The sequence below is a fragment of the Odontomachus brunneus genome, unplaced genomic scaffold (assembly GCF_010583005.1).
Source record: "Odontomachus brunneus isolate Ranch 3 - 2012 unplaced genomic scaffold, Obru_v1 Obru_scaffold_023, whole genome shotgun sequence".
Lineage (NCBI taxonomy): Eukaryota > Metazoa > Arthropoda > Insecta > Hymenoptera > Formicidae > Odontomachus > Odontomachus brunneus.
The window spans coordinates 1,478,646-1,499,602 of record NW_022639473.1 but is presented as its reverse complement, the minus strand read 5'-3'; the positions used below and the strand labels follow the sequence as shown (position 1 = coordinate 1,499,602).

Here is a 20,957-nt window from a genome sequence, read left to right as displayed (position 1 = left end):
ATAATTCGGTCAGGATTGGAACTTCGGGGCACACACGATCTGCGGAGGGACCATATGCCGAGGCCGAGGACGGACCGTGCTTCAGGGATCACGGATAATTACAAGGGATGTTCTACCCGGCGTCCCGGCTACGGTCGAGGGTGGGGGACACGCACGAAAATCCGACGGCGGTGGGGGACGCGCGGCTACATAAGGAAGGTCTCGACCCCCGAAGGGTCGCAGTTGCCTCGAAATTTCGGAGCCGGCGTGCCCATGTTCGCCCGTGGCGCATCCACGCTTGTTGTTCACCGTCGACGTGACTGAACGCGAGCCGAGTGACTCTCTACTACGTCGATTAGTGACGGAGTTCCGACTGCAAGTTGTATCGTTTCGGTTTTTCTAGTTTCCCTTTTTCTTTCTTCTCTTTCTGTGGTGACGTACGCGACGAGAGAAGCCGAGGACTCATCCGTCATGAAGAGCGCGTGGTTGATCTTCGCAACGGTGTGCGCCGCGAGCTGCTCGATGGTGATCGGTCTCGACTTAGGACGGATGATCTGGACCGCCCAGTGCCATTCCGAGTGCTTGAGACAATTCGACAAGTACGAGCTGTTAAAGCCGGCCGTGCTCGATGAATTCAATGAGGTAGTTAGCATTGCTGTGTCGCGGAGCGAAGTACACGATCGAATTTACCCGCGGGCCGATTTATAGCGGACGGTGAAAATTATCGAGGCGCGAGTGTCTATTCCTGCAATCTATATAGCGAGGTGCTTTCTATATAGCAATCTATATGGCGAGACGCGATCAGCATAATGTTTCCATCGCTCAGATCGTTTTTGATGAATTTAAGAACGATGCGTGTACAGCACGTTGCTCATTGCGATAATCATCAAAATATCGAAAGAAAAGTTTATTAAATACTGATATTATATGTTACTTCAGAATTTCATATTATATTCATTTGGTGTAATTTTATGGTTTATCCAAATTTTATTTTCCTCTCATTTTTTAGTTTTTCTTATTAATTTTCTAACTCTTGTTTCTGTCTTTCCCGACATGAAAGGTTTTACTAACAAAAAATTTTGCTAAAAAGATGAGAAATTTTTAACAGCACATTTAAGTTTCTGAAGTGGCACATGTAGAAAATGAATGATTAGTCAATTACTGCAGAATGTCGACCCATTTCTTTGAATCGTTACAAAATTCTATAGTAACTTTTAGTATAAAATTCTCTACACGCAGAATATTCATGGAAAGAATCTGCTGCGTTATCTTAGACTTTGTCTCCTCCCAAAAATGAAACGGATCGTCGGAATTTTTATCCGGTAATTTCCAAATCATATCGCACCTTTATCTTATCTTATCCAAAATGTGTCTTCCGCTCGATTTATCCACATCGTGTCCTCGTGAAAAATACGGAATAATCTAGTGGAAAACAATCGCGCGTGCTCTTCTCTCACCACGACGCGACACACGCGTCACGATCGATCGACCAGAAATCGGTCCCGGCGTGCCGATAAATCTCTGGGTGTCGCGCTTTTATTATGGGGCGCCGTAGAAAATGATGTCGCGGTGCCACCCCGTCGATTCTCTCCGAGAGAGAGAGAGAGAGAGAGAGAGAGAGAGAGAGAAAGAAAGAGAGAGACAGAAAGAAAGAGAAAGTGAATGAGGGACACGTCGCGCGAACAGATGGGAATGGCGATTAAGTCGGGGCACAATGCGCGTCGCGAGGGCGTTGCTCGTTCGGACGGGGGTGTCCATTAATTTCGGGGAGATCGATTCCGTGCGGCAGAGAACGCGGACGAGGGAGCGAGAGGGCCCACCCAGACGCGACGAGCCGTTCGAATTTACGCCCGGGTCTTGTGTGACGAATGTTGCCCCACGCGAGGGGGTCACCCCCCTCCAGTTCTGCGCATTAGAATAACGACTCTTCGAGGGGGCGGGTGCGGCTTAACGAACTTAACGCTGCACGGCGTGGTTCCCCCTCATTTTTTCTCATCTCTTCCCTCCTTCACCTCTTCATCCTTCTCCTTCTCGGAGAAGGGACCGATCCGCACGTCGATAACGATGATTTCATCCGTGGACGAAGGGACGTCGCGAAGGACTCTTTTGCGACCACGTGTAATTGTTTTAATCCCCCGGGGGAGGAAGAGAAACTGTCGCGTCACGGCTCACGCGGGAAGTTTCTCTCGTTTTTCCACGAAAACCACGCGAATCACTAATTAATCGACGATGAACATCGCGACGGACAACCAGGAGAGCTCGCGCGTACTCGGCGCGGTATCAGTTTCCTTTGCCGAGTTTCCCCGGTTCCTCGGATCTCACGCTATTAATAAGTCCCGATTCCTCGAGAGACACCCTAAACGACCGTCCCTTTCTTCGCCCATTTATTTCACTTTACGACGCGCGACCCTACAGTCCGTTCGCCGGTCGGTCGCAATACAGAAGAGTCATTGATTTCCAGGGCCGAAGGGGTGGTGCTTTACGACCCTCGAGCGATCGTAACTCGATAACGGGGATGATCATCGATGACACAGAATCGGGACGGGACCAGGGAATATGAAAATTTACCTGTTGCGAAGAGTGTAGTTGATGTCGCGAGACGCGCTGTGTTTCTTTAGCTAACTAACGACCAAGAAATATACATTACGCAAATGATTTAATTAATAACAAGCATCCCTCTCAACACAACGAGCATATAAATGTGCGATAAATTAACATGGTTAAATGTTGAATAATTTAAAAGCTCAAAATGCACAAAATGGCACATTACATCCGCGAAGTTAAATCGCCAGCGCGCAACAATATGTCTGCCCTCACATGTTATTCGTCGCGATCGTGTATCTCGGAATTGCAACGGAATCTCTGCACCTCTGCGCGAAACGGTATAAAACACAAGAACGGAAAAGATCTCCCTCGGGACAAATGAAGCCTTTGCGCGCACAAACGAAACGAAGAAACACGCCCCTCGAAATCAACTTACGGCGTCGAGCGAAGGAAGCTGACCGCCGGGACGTCTCTGAAAGTGTCATTAGCGCAGGACCGCGTCGTTTCTACGAAGAGAATCCGCCTTAGAGAGGATACACGGCGGAGAAGGGTAATCAGGGATCAAAAGGGGAAAAGAGGAAAGAGATAGAAAAAGAGAGAGAATGAGACCGGAAGGGGAGAAATAAAAAGAGAGAGAGAAAGAGAGATAGGAGAGAGGGAATTAGGAAGGGAGGGAAGGAGGGGGAGAGAGAGAGAGAGAGAGAGACCGCGAGAAAAAAAGGGGGGAAAAAGAATTTAGGAACAGGGCCCCACCGAGTCGAGGGTACCCCAATAAATATGAAGACAACAACGACGGTGCCTGTTATGCCTGGAACAGGTTGGAGCTAATTCAGTCCCCCTCTTCTCCCTTTCTCCCTCCTTCTACCGGCGGTTCCACCTTCTTCACGGTGTTTCGCCCTCTTCTTCCTCCCTCGCCTCTTTTCTTCGTGATCGGTTAAATCGCTCGATTCAACGGCTCGCCCGATGTGCTTCGCTTATTCTTCCCTCTTCCCTTCGCTTCTCCGCATCAAACACCCTCCCATCCGCCACTACACCCCTCCGCCGCCCTTTCCCGTTGTTCCTCCTCTCGTTTCTTGCCGTGCGCGCTTTTTGTTCTCCCCTCATCTGACTAGTCTTTTTTTTCTTACGCTGTTGCAGTGCGCCAAGTATTGCAAAATATGTCACGACGAGAAAAACACGAAGGCGTGCTGGCGGAACGAGTTGAAGCGCACCTCAAAGCATTTCCGTCAGAAGGTGAGTACGAGCTCGCGTAAGAAAAAGTGTGCCTTCGTCAACGCCTGTGCTACTCGAAACGAATCAGGGAATCGCTCCCTCGAATGCTTATAATCGCCTGGCCGCTTGTCCCGGTGTACTAAAGGAGGATTTTTGTAACGCAACGTCTTTTCTCGCTTACGTGAAGCAATCCTGAAAACATAAACCGCGCAAATACCTCTTCTCTTTCATCTACTGTAGAGATTGCTTTCTTAATTGCAATTCCGATAAACAAAAACAAACTATTTGGGGAACGAATTTTTCTCGCGAGGCTTCGTGACACGCACCAGTTACATTTGTGAGACTCATTCGGACTAACTTGCATAATTCACATGTACGAAAAAATTGAAGTATTTAATATAAAGGCAAATTGAAAAAATCACTTTTGAAAAGCGTGTATATGTGTAATTTAAAATGTTTTTTAAAATCACTTTTAAAAAAATAATTTTTCTTTATTCTTATTTTTTTCTTTATTCCTATCTATTATTAAAGTTTTTGAAAAATAGAATTTAATTTGTATTTGCTGTTAAAAAAAGATACAATACTCTAAGGAAATAAAAAAAAATTTCCTACAAAGTTTTCCTAAGTATATAATTTGAAGAGTTAATAGCGTATTTCTGATTTTAAAATATAAATACTCGATTACAAAATATCGTAGTAATTTTTACTACAAAATTCTCTCCGTGTTTATATCGTGCTACTATATAAATTTGTCTGGATAAGCCTTTACTGTCGCTCTCCCAACATCCAACTCGAAACGCGCAAACAAAATTGCACCGACAGGCTCGACTTCCGCATAAAAAATCAGGACCGATTTGAAAAGCGACGTTACACTGAATAAATGGCTTTCGTGCGTTTTCAAGCGCGACGGTAGCTGGTACGCTCCCAAATATTTGAAAGATGATTCCTATCTTTGTGTCGAGCGAGCGCGATGGAGCCAATGCGTTTTCCACGCGAGTCGACTCTACTCGATCTTCCGAGAAGATCGACAGGTAGTCCTTTTTCCAAGGATCCCGGCTCACAGGGTTCCCTCTTTCTACGCGAGACCGTTCTCTCCTTTCTTGTTCGGCGCCGTACAATCCGGACATTATCCCCGTAACAGACGCGAAGGAGCAAGAGGTAGAAAGAAAAAGAGAGAGAGAGAGAGAGAGAGAGAGAGAGAGAGAGAGAGAGATCTTCCTCGCGCTTGATCGACTAGTACGTTCAGTTCGCCTCGAGCTAACGACAAACTTAGGATATCGACCTGGATTGTACCTGACGTTAAAAAAGGATCAGAAATACGAGACCAAACGTCTGAAGTCTCACACGAATCTACGAGCCTCGCGAGAAAAAATCTCACACGGAGTCGAGTTAGATCGTTGTCGGAACAAGAGAAGTCATCATCTCAATCGCGAATGACGCGCAGAAAAACGTACAATGAAGAAACAAATCCGTTAGTGTGACTAAATTTCCCATTGTTTGAAAAGAATAAGGATTAGTTAAAAAACTCGGTCGTAGAGACAGAAAAATTCCTCTGTAGAAAAAAAATTCCTCTTTCTATTCACTCAATTGTTCCCGTTATCTTGGCCGAATTTTGAAGCGTCTGAATGTTCAGACGATGTCTCAGTCGCAGTAACAAAGATATCGAGTTTATCTTATCCCTTTTCAGTTACAAACTCTTTTCCTGTGTGTCAGCAGTAAAATTTAAGCGACGAGTAATCACTCAAGAATTGTCGAGAACAAAAGACTAGCAAAAGTTAGAATTTTCGATTGCGATTTGTTAATTCGCTCAAGTCTTGCTGCTTACGTTCTTCTGCACGGAGAAAAGTGATCTCAGTTCGTATAACTGAACAGAGAGCAGACGAAAATTCGGTTAGGAGAAATGGTATCTCTAAAACTAATACTTAAAACATTGACTTGAATATTTAGTTACATTAAAATTCGCTTGAAATGATTGACAGCAGTTGACTGATTAGAAACCTGCTTCTGTTTAAATAAGTTGTATCAAAGTTTAGTCACATTCAAACTTTGATTACATTGAAACTCGTTTATGATAACTGAAAGCGATTGGCTGATTAGAAACCTGTTCTGTTAAATAAATAGTATCAAAATTTAGTTACATTAAAACTTTAGTTACGTTATAACTCGCTTGAAATAACTGAGAGCAATTGACTCGTAAGAAACCTGCTTCTGTTAAACAAGCTGTAAAGTTTAGTTTTAAAACTCGATTGAAATAACTCAAAGCAATTGAGATGAAACTGAGTACAGGAAGAGGAATTCTTCTGCTTCTGTAAACCGAGTCTTCCGTCTAGCTCCTATTCTTCGCAGGCAACGGAAAATTCAGTTATACTAACGGAATTAATACTAGATTTGAGGCTTTCACGGCCATTGATACAATATCTAGGTATAGCTTCCGGAATGGAGCCGTATCTTGAATCAGCGATATAACGGAATTAACTTTTACCGTGTGTATCACGGTGCTCAGAAGAACGAACTCTAGAAAAGCAAACTAATGCACTAAAGAAGAAATGTCTGGTATGATTGTAATTATAATCACATAGAGAAATAATTATGGTCAAGAAAACTACTTTATTGTTATTAAATTTCGCCGTGATGTTAATGTGACAATAACCTTGTATGTATGTTACTACCATTTTCGCGTTGGAACAACTATGAAATACGATTAAAAAATAACTATAATATTCTGGTTAGATCAACCATTTTGTTCCCTCAGTGTATTATCGCGACTTTTATTCTTTTTCCCGTTTGCTATTCCCACGACACTACGATAAGTACACTCCTTCTTCCGTCTTCCTCGCTCACGGTCTTAATCACGTCTTCCTTTCTTTGCAGAGAGCATTACCAGAAGGCCAGTTGATCGCCTGCAGGTATTGCAAAACGCGGGAGCTCACGAACTACGAAGCGTCGATGCTACCAGCACCGGAGAACAAACCGATCTCGATGGGTCCGCACGACGTAGCTATCGTATTCCAAAGGGAATATCAGCGCGACTGGGATTTTCAGGACTTCTACTACGGTAGAAGTTTGACTGGCACGGTGCATCCGTGCTACTGGATCATCGTCGTCACGTCGGAAAACAGTCCTCGGCATTACTCTTGGCAACAGTGGGTGCCGAACTTGGAGTCGCTCAAGGAGGGCCCGCTGGTCGAGGCGACCATTTCGTGGCGGAACGCGAGCGAACAGCTGCAATTCCAACAGAAACACGAAGAGACGAAGATGATGCAAGACCATAAACGTCACTTGCAGCTATCTAGCGAGAACGTGCTGAAGATGACCATCGACAACAAGACGCAGCGCGCCTTGATCCAACAGCTCTTCTGGAAGCCAGATGCGTCCGAGCGCAAACTGAGCCGAAACAAATATTGGGCCAGGTTCTCCCAGAAGTGTCGCTACTACATCGACGACGGCGACAGCAGCAAGTCGTTCGTGGTCACCTGGGGCCCGGAGACCGGCGGCCTCACCGGCAACCAGGTGACCGACGGCGACTCGGCGCAGATCTCGCTGCTGCCAGGCGTCAAGTACCAAGTGAGAGTCGCGTCCAACAACGGTCCCGGCAGCTTCCCCATCATCATCGACACTCGGCATTTCGCCAATCACACCCCGCCTTCTCCTCCGGCTTCGTCTTCCTCCGTCTGCGAAGGCATTTGCTGCGTGAAACTGTTCGCCTACACCGGCTGGCAATACGTCCTGGTCCTTTTCTTGATTGCGATCCTATTGTATTGCTATATCTGGGTGAACTCGTGGCGCACGAAGAAACTCGTCCAGACGTGGGAGAAAGCATAAGCGGAGAGGAGGACTACACTCTTCAAGATCTTCGTTCATAGCGAAGACAGACTACTCAGGGATCTACCACCTTACCGTTCAGCGACCCCGGCGACAGGTCGGATAGAGCGGATAGTCACTTTCAACGGCGTGCGAGGAAGACGGAGCTTTGTCCGTCGCGAGGACGTTTTTGAACGAGATTTTTACACGGGCAAAACGTTTGATTGAATTAACCAAATTCTTAGTGAAAAATATTAACAAACCAGAAAATTCCAGTTGGAATTATTAGAATTCTGTTCGAGTTAACTAGAAATCTCGTCAACTTGAACGGAATTCTGACAACTTCAACTGGAATTTCGAATTCGTTGATAATTCATCCGAAACTTGGTCGATCCAACCAAACTCTTTTGTCTGTGTGATCTACCGTTATACCTCAGAGTAAATCTTGCGGTTTCGAGACTGATTCCTCGAACTCTCGACAAAAAAGGAAGAAATCCTCTCTCGCAGAGAGAGGATCGGAAATACCACGAGAACTCGTGGAGAAACGAGAACGGGAAATCTTCTCAGAGGAAGATACGCGATTGTCGTGAAACGAACAAGCTTAACGTGCTTCTGATTGTGATTTAAGGAGGTGACTCGTGCGCACTTCAGACGCTCGTAATTTGAAGATGCAATTTCCTCTGCCTTTGTACAAAGGGTACGAGGCGTTGCTCTTCTTTATTTTTTTTTCGAGACTGATAACTATACGCCCGATCTCAACGATCGACGCTAATATTACTGGATTGTTGGATACTATTTTTGTAACTAAGGAGGGGATGGCCACGCGTCACGGACGGTCCAGCTTACAAATTTGGATGGAAGCTCAACGATAAGTACAGGCTCGTAGCCGACGCTAAAGGGGATGAGGACGGACAACAGTGAGAATGTTAACGAGAACTGACACAATAGTTGAATAGTGCGTATTCGCGCGACAATAGCCACGGCGACAATGCTTGTGGGTGCGTATTTCAAAGTGTTGTACGCAATGCACTATTTCACGGTCGTTGCATTCGAAGCAGGAGCAATGTCCCCTTTTGCCCTCCCATGGCTGCGGTTATGGACACAGGTATACGAATAGCGATAGCTTTTTAGCCGAAATTGTACAGTTTCTCGGGTGATATATTTTTTACGTAGAAAAAAAAATAGAGAACACGAAAATGGACTAGAACCGCCATTCTTGCTCAATGCGCAACGAACAGACTGTACAAGAGTTCCTATCACCGAAGAATCGGCAGCAACGAGCGCGCGTCGCGCACTGTATTTATTTGTAAATAGTCGCAACGTAACCTGTAAATATTTAGCGAAATAAAGGTAAGAGTCGAAAGCCAGAAGCGACAATACTTGTCTTACTTTGTTCCCCCCTAATCTTCCATTTTTCATTCTCCTTTTTAGTTTTCGTTTACATAAAGACGTAAGTAAAAAATAGCCGATTTAAATTTCTATATTTAAATATCTTCTAATTTTTGTTCTTTGTTCATATTCAATATATTATCTTATTTATATATATTTATGTATTTTTCTTTATTCATTTATGTGGTGGTTTGTTCATTTATTTATATTTCGTATATTTTATTTTACATTTATTTATATTTCGTATATTTTATTTTACATTTATTTATATTTCGTGTATTTTATTTTACGCGAGCCTGAGTGAAAAATTCGCAACAGAGAATTTTAATGAAAGCTAGAAAAGCGCGATAATATTAATGTTTTACTTCAACCCCCTAGTCCTCCATTTTTAATATTCTTTAGTTTACGTGAATAAAAAAGTACCGCGCGCGATTTAAGTTACTTTATGTATCTAAATATCTTTTAATCTATTCTATTCATATTAATTGCAATTTTTTATAAACGTATTAAGTATACATATTTTTATTTATTTATATACATTCATATATTTTGTATGTGTATTTCATTTTCACGCGAGCCTAAGTGAAAAATTCGATAGACGACACAGAATTTTAACGAGCAGAAAAGAGGACATCGAGATGCCGGGGACATAAAATATATTCTTTTCTACTCTATAATCTTTCTCTCTCTCTTTCTCCCTCCTTCTCTTCTCGACTCTTCTTTTTCGCCACCATCTTGTCGCCATGAGAGAGACCCCGAAGTGCGTTGAACCCTGCTGCGCAAATGACGGGCTCACGGTGAGTCGACGAAAAAGTCGACGGGGAGCTGTACCAGGCGCACGAACGAACGAACGCACTACGTACACGCACGCACCCATACGTACGCGCACGTACGTACACAACGGCGAAAAGTGTGTCGTGGCCTCGAACAAGGTCCCGTTATCCTAGGCTTCGCCTTGAACGTCTTCGTTCTCCAGTCTTGACTCGGAAGTCAAGCGAAGATGATACCGCTGCTATTCGCCTGCTGCCTCGGCTTCCTCGTCGCTCCTTATCAGCTCGCACCATCGGCGAACAATGGTCTAATCGGCGTCGGGGCGCTCACCGTGGTGAGCGTCGGATTCGCAGCCGGGCCCAGGTACGCTCGTAAATTGGCGATAGGTTGTCGAGTGCCTCAATTATGGGAGTGTGTGCGTGTGTATGTGAGAGAGTGTGAGAAAGAGTTGAGAGAGAGAGAGAGAGAGAGAGACAGAGACAGAGAAAGGAACCCGTCACGATTAAAAATATCCCCCGAGAAAGATCAATCGCGACGAGATGACACTTGACACGATTTTTTATCGATCTAAGAATTTTCGGCACTTTAGTAAGATTCGTTATTCAGGTACGTCCCGAAATGGAAGAAGCAAGCGTGCGAAATACCGGCATCCCAACACCCAAATTCGCATTACATCTGCGACGAGGCTGGTGAAGTAAAATGTTTGCCAGGTATGAAGCTCAAATAATGTAATGGAATTTCTTTTCGCCGGGGAAAACGCATAGTTGGTAGAAAGCAATTTTAGAATTAAATTAAATTTCAAACACAAGTGCTTCCAGCAAGAGAAAGAAATAAAACAATTCGCATGTAAATCTCGTCCCATCGCGCAAATATTAATTCACTGTTAAACTGGAATGTCATTAATATACGAAAAGAAATCGCAGTTCGTGAAACGAAATAGTGAGCCGACAAAAACTCGGTGATGAAAAATAGTATCTTCATTATCGTGAATGCAAACTTTCGTCTACATACATTTAACTGTCCTAAAATTCGGTTGAGATAAATGAAAGTAATTAATAGTAGTCAGTGACTTTATGGAAATTATCTACTTGTTCATAACACCTAATTTATCATCTTCATTAATACTAGCAATTAAAAAGATATCCATTTTCTATCTTTTTTTTCACTGTGTTTCATTCTTTATCAATACGCGTATATCAATTTTTCTCAAAGAATATACTTTATAGAATATATTTTTTAAATTTGGTATTTACACATAAAAGGATTTTCCTATTCCTACAGTCGAGTTTTCATCTGGTCATTTAAACTATATTGAAAAAAGGGATTCGATTACAAATCGAAACAAAAATATGATATACCAAACTAAAATTTTGTTAAAATTAGATCAATCAAAAATTTGATAACCGTAACCAAAATTATTTGTGTTGTGTGTATGTCATATATACCAAAACGTTTTATTGCCACTATGTGCGTTTTGCTTTTTCAATATATGTATTTGAAGTAAAAACATAATGATTCAGGTCTCAGCTATGCCGATTTTGTTAAAATTTTAATTAAAAATGCCAGATTTCGGTTTGGCCGAGATTCGAATCATTTTTGACTAATTTAGCACAGATTTAAAATATTTCGGTTGGAATCTCGGCTAAAGAAATTTAGAATGATTCGTGTCTCAACTATGCCAATTTTGTTAAAATTATTTAACTATTACTTATTGAGTCAAGTAAAGTGTATTTAATATATTAAAGTAAATATTATATTAAAGTGAAGAAGCAAGACACATGAAAGCGGCAATTGAATGTTTTGGTTTTACCAAACATTTTTCTTGATCCCATTTTAACCAAATTTTAGTCTATCAAATTTTCGTTTCAACAACAAAATTCTCTTTCAGTGAAGAATATTGAACAGCAAATTAGAAAAAAATGTAAATGTCTCTGACACAATGTCACAATAACGAAGCATTATTCGCGTTTAGGATGGACGGGTGATCTCTGTGATGTACCGATTTGCCGAAAGGGTTGCGACCCCCTTCAAGGCTACTGCCGACGGCCCGGGGAATGTCGGTGCAAGTTGGGCTTCTACGGTGACCTGTGCGACAAGTGCGTGGCCTTGCCGGGTTGTCAGCATGGAAGGTATGACCAGTCGATATGCAACAATGCGATGTGGGGAAAGTACAGTTCGACACGCATATGAATTTTTGATCAGTCCGCGTAATTGTAAGGAACGCGTTTGTCTCAAACGCGGATGCATCTTGCAAGAGGATGAAACTGATACACGAAGAGAACTTTATACCAAGAACTACTATAGGATTATAACAAAAGTTACTATAGGATAATTAAAAAAAACTCCATTATTATTTTTCATCCACATTCTATATCAATATTCATGGTAAGACACTTAGAAATTTTTCTCAAAAAATAGGATTTGTAGAGTCCATTTTTTATGCTCGACACGAGATTTTATAAGTTTGGGAATTTTATCAGAATTTCTGATTTTACTGAAATGTATTAAAAATATTTTTAATACTTTCGACGTTTCTCTTTCGGTTTAGTTACATTTGTTACGGAGTTCACGAAAATCAAGTGTCATAGCCGGTCTTTCGTCGATGTCTCGCGCGGCTGATAACCCAATAACGATTAGAGCACCTACGCGTGGCCGCAACCAATTGATCACGCAATCCACATACACTCGTAAAATCAATTCTACGGCGAACAACGGGTTCGATCGGGTCGACTTCGCTTTCACCTGGGGGCGAACTAGCTAGCTGTCGAGCGAGCAAACGAACGAACCTAATGCGAGTCTAATTTCCGTATAACACGAAACGCTTCCGCACGCGTGCGCGCACGATTTCGTGATCACAGATCGATAAAATGACCGAGTAGTTCGACAGCTCGATCGACACACTTGAGATCAAGCGTGATTCTCGTTTTCAGATGTAATGTGAGCTTCGAGTGCTCCTGCGATCCCGGTTGGAAAGGCATGTTCTGCTCCGAGCCGATCTGCGCGCCCGATTGCCTATCCAGCCAGGGCTACTGCGAGAAACCTGGCGAGTGCAGGTAATCGTTCGCTTGCCTCTTTATTGCACATTTACAAGATATCACTTACAAGATAGCAGGAAAATTTATTCTCCGGAATTTTTATAGAAAGACGAAAAAATCGAATAATGTCAAACTCTGTATATTCTTTTAAGTGATAAAAACTCTAATGTCAAAGTCTGTATATTTGTTTAAGTGACAAAAGCTCTTCTTTTGCACTTGTGTTCTCATTACTAGGAGCTCGCAAAAAAATCTATATAATATACAAAAGAAGAGTATTTTTGTTACTTGAATAATAAAAATGTTTTTTAAAATAATGCTCAAAGAATGTGCAAAAGTTTGATGTTATTCGGCTTTTTCGTTTTCCTATTAAAAATTCCGGGAAAGTATCCTTTCTTGCAATCTTTCAATCCAGAATATTCCCTTAATCGATTAAAATTTGCCGAATAACTATCAAGATTGATTAATTTCGTCATATGTAAAATCATAAATAATTTCATCGATTAATGAAATTATTTCTAATTTTATGTTATTTGTAATTGTAAGTTTATATTACAAATATGTTGTTTTACTAATAATCAGTAAACTAACAACTCGTCTTAAAAACTATTAATCACATTTTGATACGACTGATTACACACTGATTAATAATTAATTTCACCGATTGATCAAATTATCCGCGATTATATATACGACAATTGTAATTATTAATTGATTAATTGTAATTATTGATATGCAGATTATCTTAATCAAAGAAAATTTTAATCGGTTAAAAAGCACTTTGCTTTATTTTATTTCGTTTTACTTTGTTTTATTGAACTTTATTCAAAACTTTCCTTGAACATAAAGAAATATAAAAATACCGAGCCATTTACCACGTCAAGCTGTGTGTCAACCGATGCTGCATTCATTACGAACAGCATTTTTATTTTTAACATCATTTCTTTTGTTGTTAACACTCTCTAATAATCTGTTTTAGTCAATGGCTGCGTTCAGCAGAGAAAGCTGCTTTGCAACTGTTGTAAAATTCGTGAATCTGATTGGAGTATGCTCTTAATTTTGGTTGAATGCAAGAGCATGTACCAATTAGATTTACGAATTTTAAAACAGTTGTAAAGCAGCTTTCTCTGCTGAACACAGCCATTCTTAGTATAAATAAAATATATCACTGCCCGAGATCCCCGGGCGGAGATTCGTCGGCAAATCAGAGGCTAACGTGTTCTTTCTTTCAGATGTCGCCTGGGGTGGCAGGGCCCTAAGTGCAAACAGTGCGCTGTGTTGCCGGGATGCGCGCATGGGACCTGTCAAGGACCCTTAGAGTGTCGATGTGATCCGGGTTGGACTGGGCTGCTTTGTCAAACACGTGAGTGTTGCACCCTGCCCCCTTCGCCCCTCTGACAAGCAAACAGGAACCGAAACCTCTTCAAACCGAACGACCAACCCTCTCTAAAATAAACGGAAACGTGATGTGATCACCAACGCGATCCCGCGACGCGACGTACGACGGTCCTCTTATTTTTCTTCCACTCACAGAGACTGAAACGGAATCCTACCCCGAGCATCTACAGGCACTCGTCGCTACTTTGACAACGTACTAAAAAGAAAATATACAACGTACGAACGCTCGTTCGAGACCACGATATTCGAAGTCGCGCGTGTCTGCCGATCGCCGGAAATAGATCTCGCTTTCCAATCGTGAAGTGACACACTCGGTAGAGTGGAGAGCGATCGTTACATTTATATTTAACTTGACGACTTGACGAAGCGATATGTAATACTTTGTACGTTCTTCTAAACAGGAAGGAGTACGATATAAGCAATTTTTATAATTATCTCACTTCTAGCGTGTTATTTTTTAATGGCAGATTCTTTGACGGAGTTAAAGTGAAATTTTTCAGAGGAGAATTTTGAACCACTTATGATGGCATATTAAAAGCGACTCAAAAGGAGGATCTTTCTATGGAGAGCAAAATATATTGAGAGAAAAAATATCTAAGAAATAAAAAAATCTTTGATGGATACCACGATATCACACATATTTACTTAAATTCTTTTATCTGAATAGAATAAACAGTTGCTTCTTATGAGAAACTTTTAAGAAAAAGATTTCAAGAAAAAATATATTTTCTCATTTTCAAGAAATATTTTATATTAAAATAAGTAAATATATGTCGTTAGTATCCACTGAATAGATATTTCTTATTTCTTAGATATTTTTTCTCTCACAGTGTAGATTCTAATAGTACTTTTCGACTAATTCAGATGAAGTTTACTTCACGAAAGAATGTTTTATAATTTTCATCATAATGTCAGTCTATTCCCGGAGTACTAAAATTGTATGGTAATTTTTATTACAATATTCTCCCCGTATATTCTTGTCCAATGTTCAGAAATTGAACAATTATTGGACAACTGGAACGAACTGGATTACCTTGATACTTTCTCGGAGAAGAGATCGTCTCTAAATTGTCCCGCTACTGAATTCCAAAAGATCTGCTGTTAAAATAATTCACGGTAGACGTGAGACACCCTGTACAGGCAGTAAAAGAATAACGCAACGGAAATAGCGGTCACTCGCCGATGAGTTCGCCCCGAGTTACCAATTCCAATCGCAATCGCGGATGATCGCGAATTGATTTCCCGAGCTGCGAGTACGTCAGCGCAACCGCTCTCATGCGCGTTTCTCACCGCGGATTGCAGCGATCTGCGCGCAAGGGTGCAGCCGGAATCACGGCGGCTGCCGGCAGCCGGGCACATGCAGATGCCGCACCGGCTGGACCGGTCCAAACTGCACCGAGTGCGTCCCGTATCCCGGATGCGTGCACGGCTCGTGCAAGCGACCGTGGGAGTGCCGTTGCGAGCCCGGTTGGGCCGGCGATCTGTGCAACGAGAAACTGACTTACTGCGACGAGCACCCGGGCGTCTGTCAAAACAACGCGACCTGCATCAGCATGACCCACGAGGACGGTAATTACAGGTGAGATCACGAGCAGATCGCGACTCAAGCGTGACTCGGTTTAGCGAGACGGAAGCGAAACGCCGCCGAGAGTGCGGGCTTTCGCACATGAATTGTCGTGAGCATAAATATAAGACGTAAATCTTGCTTACAAGGAAATGTAGTTTGCTATTCAGATTCGAATACGACCCGTGTTATAGAATATGGAAAAATAAGGCCCGGTTGTGCCAACGTTATTTTGGTTTTTTAAGCAAAACTTTTATATGTCTGACTTTATTTACTTAAAGAACAATAAATACATGTTTAAGTTCCGCTTAAAGTCAAGATAATGTTGGTGCAACCTAAGACATATATATTTCTTTTTATCGGCGGAAAAGGAGTGATATCAGGCTCCGAAATTGGGAGTGTAATCAACTTATTTTATAGTTTCCTATAGAACTCGTTGTCCGATTTGAATGAAACAAACGCTAAAATATTTCTTTTAATAGTTGCAAAATTATTATTACACGATTTTTACAAAAATTGATGTTTGACGCGGGTGATTTAGCCCCATACAAAGGACAAACATTTTTGCATAAAATATCTTGCAACCCTCGTTAAAAGAAATATTTTGGCGTTTGTTTCATTCAAATCAGACAACGGCTTCTATAGGAAACTATAAAATAACACCTCAGGGCCTAAATGATCCAAGTGAGAGGCGTTTGAAGTGAGATAAAAGATGAGATTCATTTGATTCGAAATGTTTCCAAGTTATGAGAAGTTATGATCGAAAGGAGGAAAACACGCCGCACGCGATACACTGATTCTTTATCTCCTGTCTATCGATGATTTACGATCGCTTCTAGATTAATTTAGATTGCTCGACCAGAGAAAGTAAAGCAGGAAGAATAGAACAAAGTCGGCTGCCATTGTACCTGCGCTGTTATGTAAAATGAGATGTATATAGAGCTACTTAAATAATCGCTCGATATAATGATTTGTGAACTACTTTGGCGTAAATAACAGGATTACCGCGCAATCTATGAAACATTCAACGTCTATTACTACATGAAAAAGTTAATTTTGATTCTCACAAGAATCTAATTATGTATGTAATGATTAAGGGAAGTATAACCCATTCAATTGAGACTATTGTCTGAAACTTTAAACAAAAACAGCGTTCTTGAAACGTCCAATCAGAGCAAGTAAAAGAAGGGAAATAAAGGCAACTATAGGAGCAGACGCTTTTGTTTAAATATTAAATATGTCATTTAATCCTTGAATAATATATTTATTTAGTTTTTCCAATATTGAGATAATTTGTGATCTCGCTCCAGCGACGTTTGCTCTTAGTTGCTTTTGTCTGCTCTTCCTTGCTGCTCCGATTTACAAATATTGAGTTGAGTACACGAGATTTAGATTACGACTTTCGAGACCAAATCACTACGAATGTGCGCATTTTTTTCGCGTCAGGTGCATCTGCCCGCTGGGATACATGGGCCGACAGTGCCAAATAAAGACGACGGTGCCGTCGACGGAGCTGGTACCGCCGATGCCCGACACCAGCGGCAACCTGGGGCTTGCACAGGAGGCGCAGGACCTCGCGGACAAGCCGAGTATCGAGGTAGCGTCGAGCGAGGACAAAAAAGTGCCCGTTAAGGCAGAGGAAGTGACCGCGGAGCCACTCGGGCCTATCGTCATCACGGACCCGCCGACCACCGTGGATCCCGCCGCGACCGCGGGAAAATGGCCCACGGAATCGGCCACGGAGTCGTTGGAGAGAGACGACGAGAACGAGACATGAACAGCGAGAGAGAGAGAGAGAGAGAGAGAGAGAGAGAACGCGATTCTATTTATCTCAGTTTTATTTATTTATTTTATTAACCCTCCCTCTCGCGTCTGAACATGATGGTCCTCGACGACCACTTCGTTCTGCATCGCGAAAACTGTATCGTTGTGAAACGAGATGTTCATGTAATCATTTTCTAATTAAATATACACACTGGAAGAAAAAATGTGTAAGAAATAAAAAATATGAAGTACTTATTCGGGTACCAATAACATATATTCACTTATACTGGTATAAAATATCTTTCAAATAAGTTTTGATAAGACATACATCTTAAAAACTTATCAAAGAAATCGTTTATTCTATTTGAATAGAAAAATTTGGACTTAAGTGAATATGTATTGTCAGCATCCGCCGAGTAAATGTCTTTTATCTTTAGATAATTTTTTCTCCAGTGTAAGAATATCTATTTTATTATGTAAAACCAAAAAAGACACTGGATAGTTTTTGTCACGGGTACGAGAAGATTCACATTCGTTTTGAAGTACACTAAAACCCGTGAAAAGCGCGATATTTCTGCTTAATGAAATATTTATCCTCCCGATCTTCCTTACTAACTTGTTAGCATTGTTAATGAAATGTGCAATAAAGCAGCGGGGATGTAAGCGGAGTTTCGTGCAGTTATTTCTCCTCCAGACAAATGCGCACGTTTTTTACATCAACTGCGAGACATAAAGGCTCGTGACTTTATATACCGCAATTCACATCGGTGCAGACTCGGATTTAGCGATTATTCCCGGCCGACCGATCGGTCCCGCCACGCCGTTCGGGAAACATTTTTCGTTTTCTACCGCCGAATGTCATTGTGTGGGCGAGCGGAGATCCTGGATCGCGAGTAGGTAGGATCGCATTTTCGAGAAAGCGGCCGTCCGGACCGGCTGGCGTGTATCTCGGGCCAATTATTGGCAGGACGTGTAAGCGGCGTAACGTATGTACATATAGTACTCTCGGGTATGTTCCACGAGAGACAAAGACGGAGAGAGAGAGAGAGAGAGAGAGAGAGAGAGAGAGAGACGCGGGTCCGCGCCTAGATACATAAAACGGTCGCGCGCCAGAGCAAAGTCACGCTCCAATGATCGCGATCGCGATCGATCGTTCCTCGCCATGTGCATGTGCCGTTTTCACGGATACGCTGCCGTCCGGCTTCCCACATAATCGAGCACAACGAGCGAGCAGTTACACGTTCGCTTACGTAACGTGACGACTGCGTTTCGCAGCCCTCACGATTCAGCGCGGCGTTCGCGAAGGGACTCCCGCGAAATGTGGGAAACGTCGCGATGTACGCCCTCGGAGGCTTAGATACGATAATTCTGCTTTCGAAATTTCTCAGAGTGAGAAGTGGTATTTTCGCTCGAAGCGATGGAGTGAAAATATACCGCCAAAGGATTGCCGCATAGTCCGCGCGATCTATGAAACGTTTAACATTTATTACTATTGGTGAGAAATGAAATCGAGTCTATTACTATTACACTGAGAAAAATAGCGGTTGGATTGACAAAATCGGCGATCATCAAAGAAACACTGAATCAATTCAACAAAATACAATGTTAATGCAACAATAAGTTGCGTCGATATAGTGATTTAATTGACCCAATGTTTCTTTGATGGTTGGTGACCGCCGATTTGGTCAATTCAACCGCCTTTTTTTCTCAGTATAGTAATAGATAATCATAGCTGAAAAATATCCCGCGAAGAATATTGCTGAATATTCTTCATTGAAGAGTTTTGCTGTGATCATTCAACTGTGATTAATTTCTCGTAAAAATTTAATTTATTTGTCTCTGTTACTTGTCTGTGTTACCTCCTCTTCTTGACCAAACTAAAAGTTTGATTATTCTGACTAACTCGAAACTACAAAAACGAATGTTTCATTCAAAATTAGAGTAAATTTTTATTTTAATTCGCTCTACATGAGCGAATATTGCAATCGACTGGAATGAAGACGGTCGAGAATGCGTCAGATTCACTCTTCAATTTTGAAAATATTTATTAAACAATTCAATCTGTAGGAGTAAAAAGTAACTTAAATTTGAGTGACTCAGCCTCAAAATTTATGCGTGATAAAAAGTTCGCCGAGAGACATAAGCTTAGAGAGAAAATTAGGTATCCATTATCTCTCCAATATGTTTCTGTATATCATTTCATTATGTTTTGTTGTATTGCGTATTTCGTATCGTACGGGGAATATGATGAAATAAATTGCGCGGCAAAAATCGCGCAGAAACCAATGTGGATTCGATATCGAAAAAGCGACGTTTCGTATTAATGTTACCCGATTGGAAATATCGACTATTATCTAGACCCCGAGTCGAATCAACTCTCTCGTTTTCTCTTTTTCCTGTATTTTCCAGTGACGCTTAATAAGCGTTTATTTATAGCGTGACCAGATAACGAACGGATCACGAGATTTACGTTCGATCAAACGACTGCATTGCGTCACACTGTACAGGTCGTTCAAATGACAGCGAGTCACACCTTAAGATTCACCAAGTGTGAATTCCACATTTATTCATACTAAAGCTCTTCCCCACGCGAAATATCCAGAAGAAAAAACCGTTGCTCATCGCAATTTCGCTATATCTAGATTGCATTCCAAAACGTCCTTTTTGAGGAAATTTTACTCTATAGTATATATAACGTGAATTATAGCTATTAAGTAAAATTTTCCTCAAAAAGAACGTTTTGGAATGCAAGCTTAACATCTCTGTAATTTAAAATTCGTGACATTATAGACTCGTTGGAATTCAAATAAAATTAAACAAGGGTTTACTCCGTTTCAGCTTAATCTTTGTTACTGACTGAAAACATTTTGAGCTTAGCTCCCAGGAACTCTCGCCATTTTTAGTCGCCCGTGACACAAAGACACATCGTCACCTCGATGTTTTTATACTGAAAAATAATCCTTACCAAGTGATACACGCTGATTTTGTTTATTTTTCATAGTTTGATACAGCATCCTGAAAGATGATCATTAAAAAATCAGTTCAAAATCGATCTCTGCACTTATGCGAGGTTTCTTTCATTTTAATAACGCTGTAAAATATTTCATCAATAATAATAAACATTTTCTGACATGATCTGTGCCAAGCCACAAAAGATAAGAGAAATTAGCGTGTATCAGTTAGTGAAGGCTGTAAGGGAGGATCGATCTAAAATTGTACGAGGGATTCACGTGGACGAAAGCCAATTGCTTGGATAGACTTGAAACAACCTGTAGACTGAAATGTTGCCATGACATGTGCTCGAGTTTGCTTCCTCCTTCGTAAAAGATCAATTTGCCGCGGGTATCGATCGACAGAGCAACCCTTCCGATTCCGCGTCTTTTGTTTGTACGTCGCGAGATCTATTACGATAAAATAACTTTCTGCATATATATATATATATATATATATATATATATATATATATATATATATATATATATATATATATATACACGCTATAT

At 41.5% G+C, this 20,957-nt stretch overlaps 1 protein-coding gene across 1 annotated transcript; it reads left to right on the top strand.

Annotated features, from left to right (window-relative positions):
• The first annotated feature begins 209 nt into the window (after positions 1-209).
• On the top strand, positions 210-18,122 carry LOC116842247. Its single transcript, XM_032811166.1, has 10 exons — positions 210-621; positions 3,661-3,756; positions 6,607-7,553; positions 9,913-10,059; positions 10,303-10,406; positions 11,669-11,825; positions 12,627-12,749; positions 13,961-14,091; positions 15,429-15,705; positions 17,137-18,122. Exons 1-10 carry the CDS (start codon positions 451-453, stop codon positions 17,465-17,467), a joined length of 2,484 nt encoding a protein of 827 aa, XP_032667057.1. The 5' UTR covers positions 210-450; the 3' UTR covers positions 17,468-18,122.
• Positions 18,123-20,957: the final 2,835 nt, after the last annotated feature.

Excerpts from the sequence above, each read along its gene's own strand:
- LOC116842247 (XM_032811166.1), top strand. The coding sequence starts at position 451 with ATGAAGAGCGCGTGGTTGATCTTCGCAACGGTGTGCGCCGCGAGCTGC. Across the intron at positions 622-3,660 it reads TGCTCGATGAATTCAATGAG|TGCGCCAAGTATTGCAAAAT; the intron begins GTAGTTAGCATT and ends ACGCTGTTGCAG. Across the intron at positions 10,407-11,668 it reads TGAAGTAAAATGTTTGCCAG|GATGGACGGGTGATCTCTGT; the intron begins GTATGAAGCTCA and ends ATTCGCGTTTAG.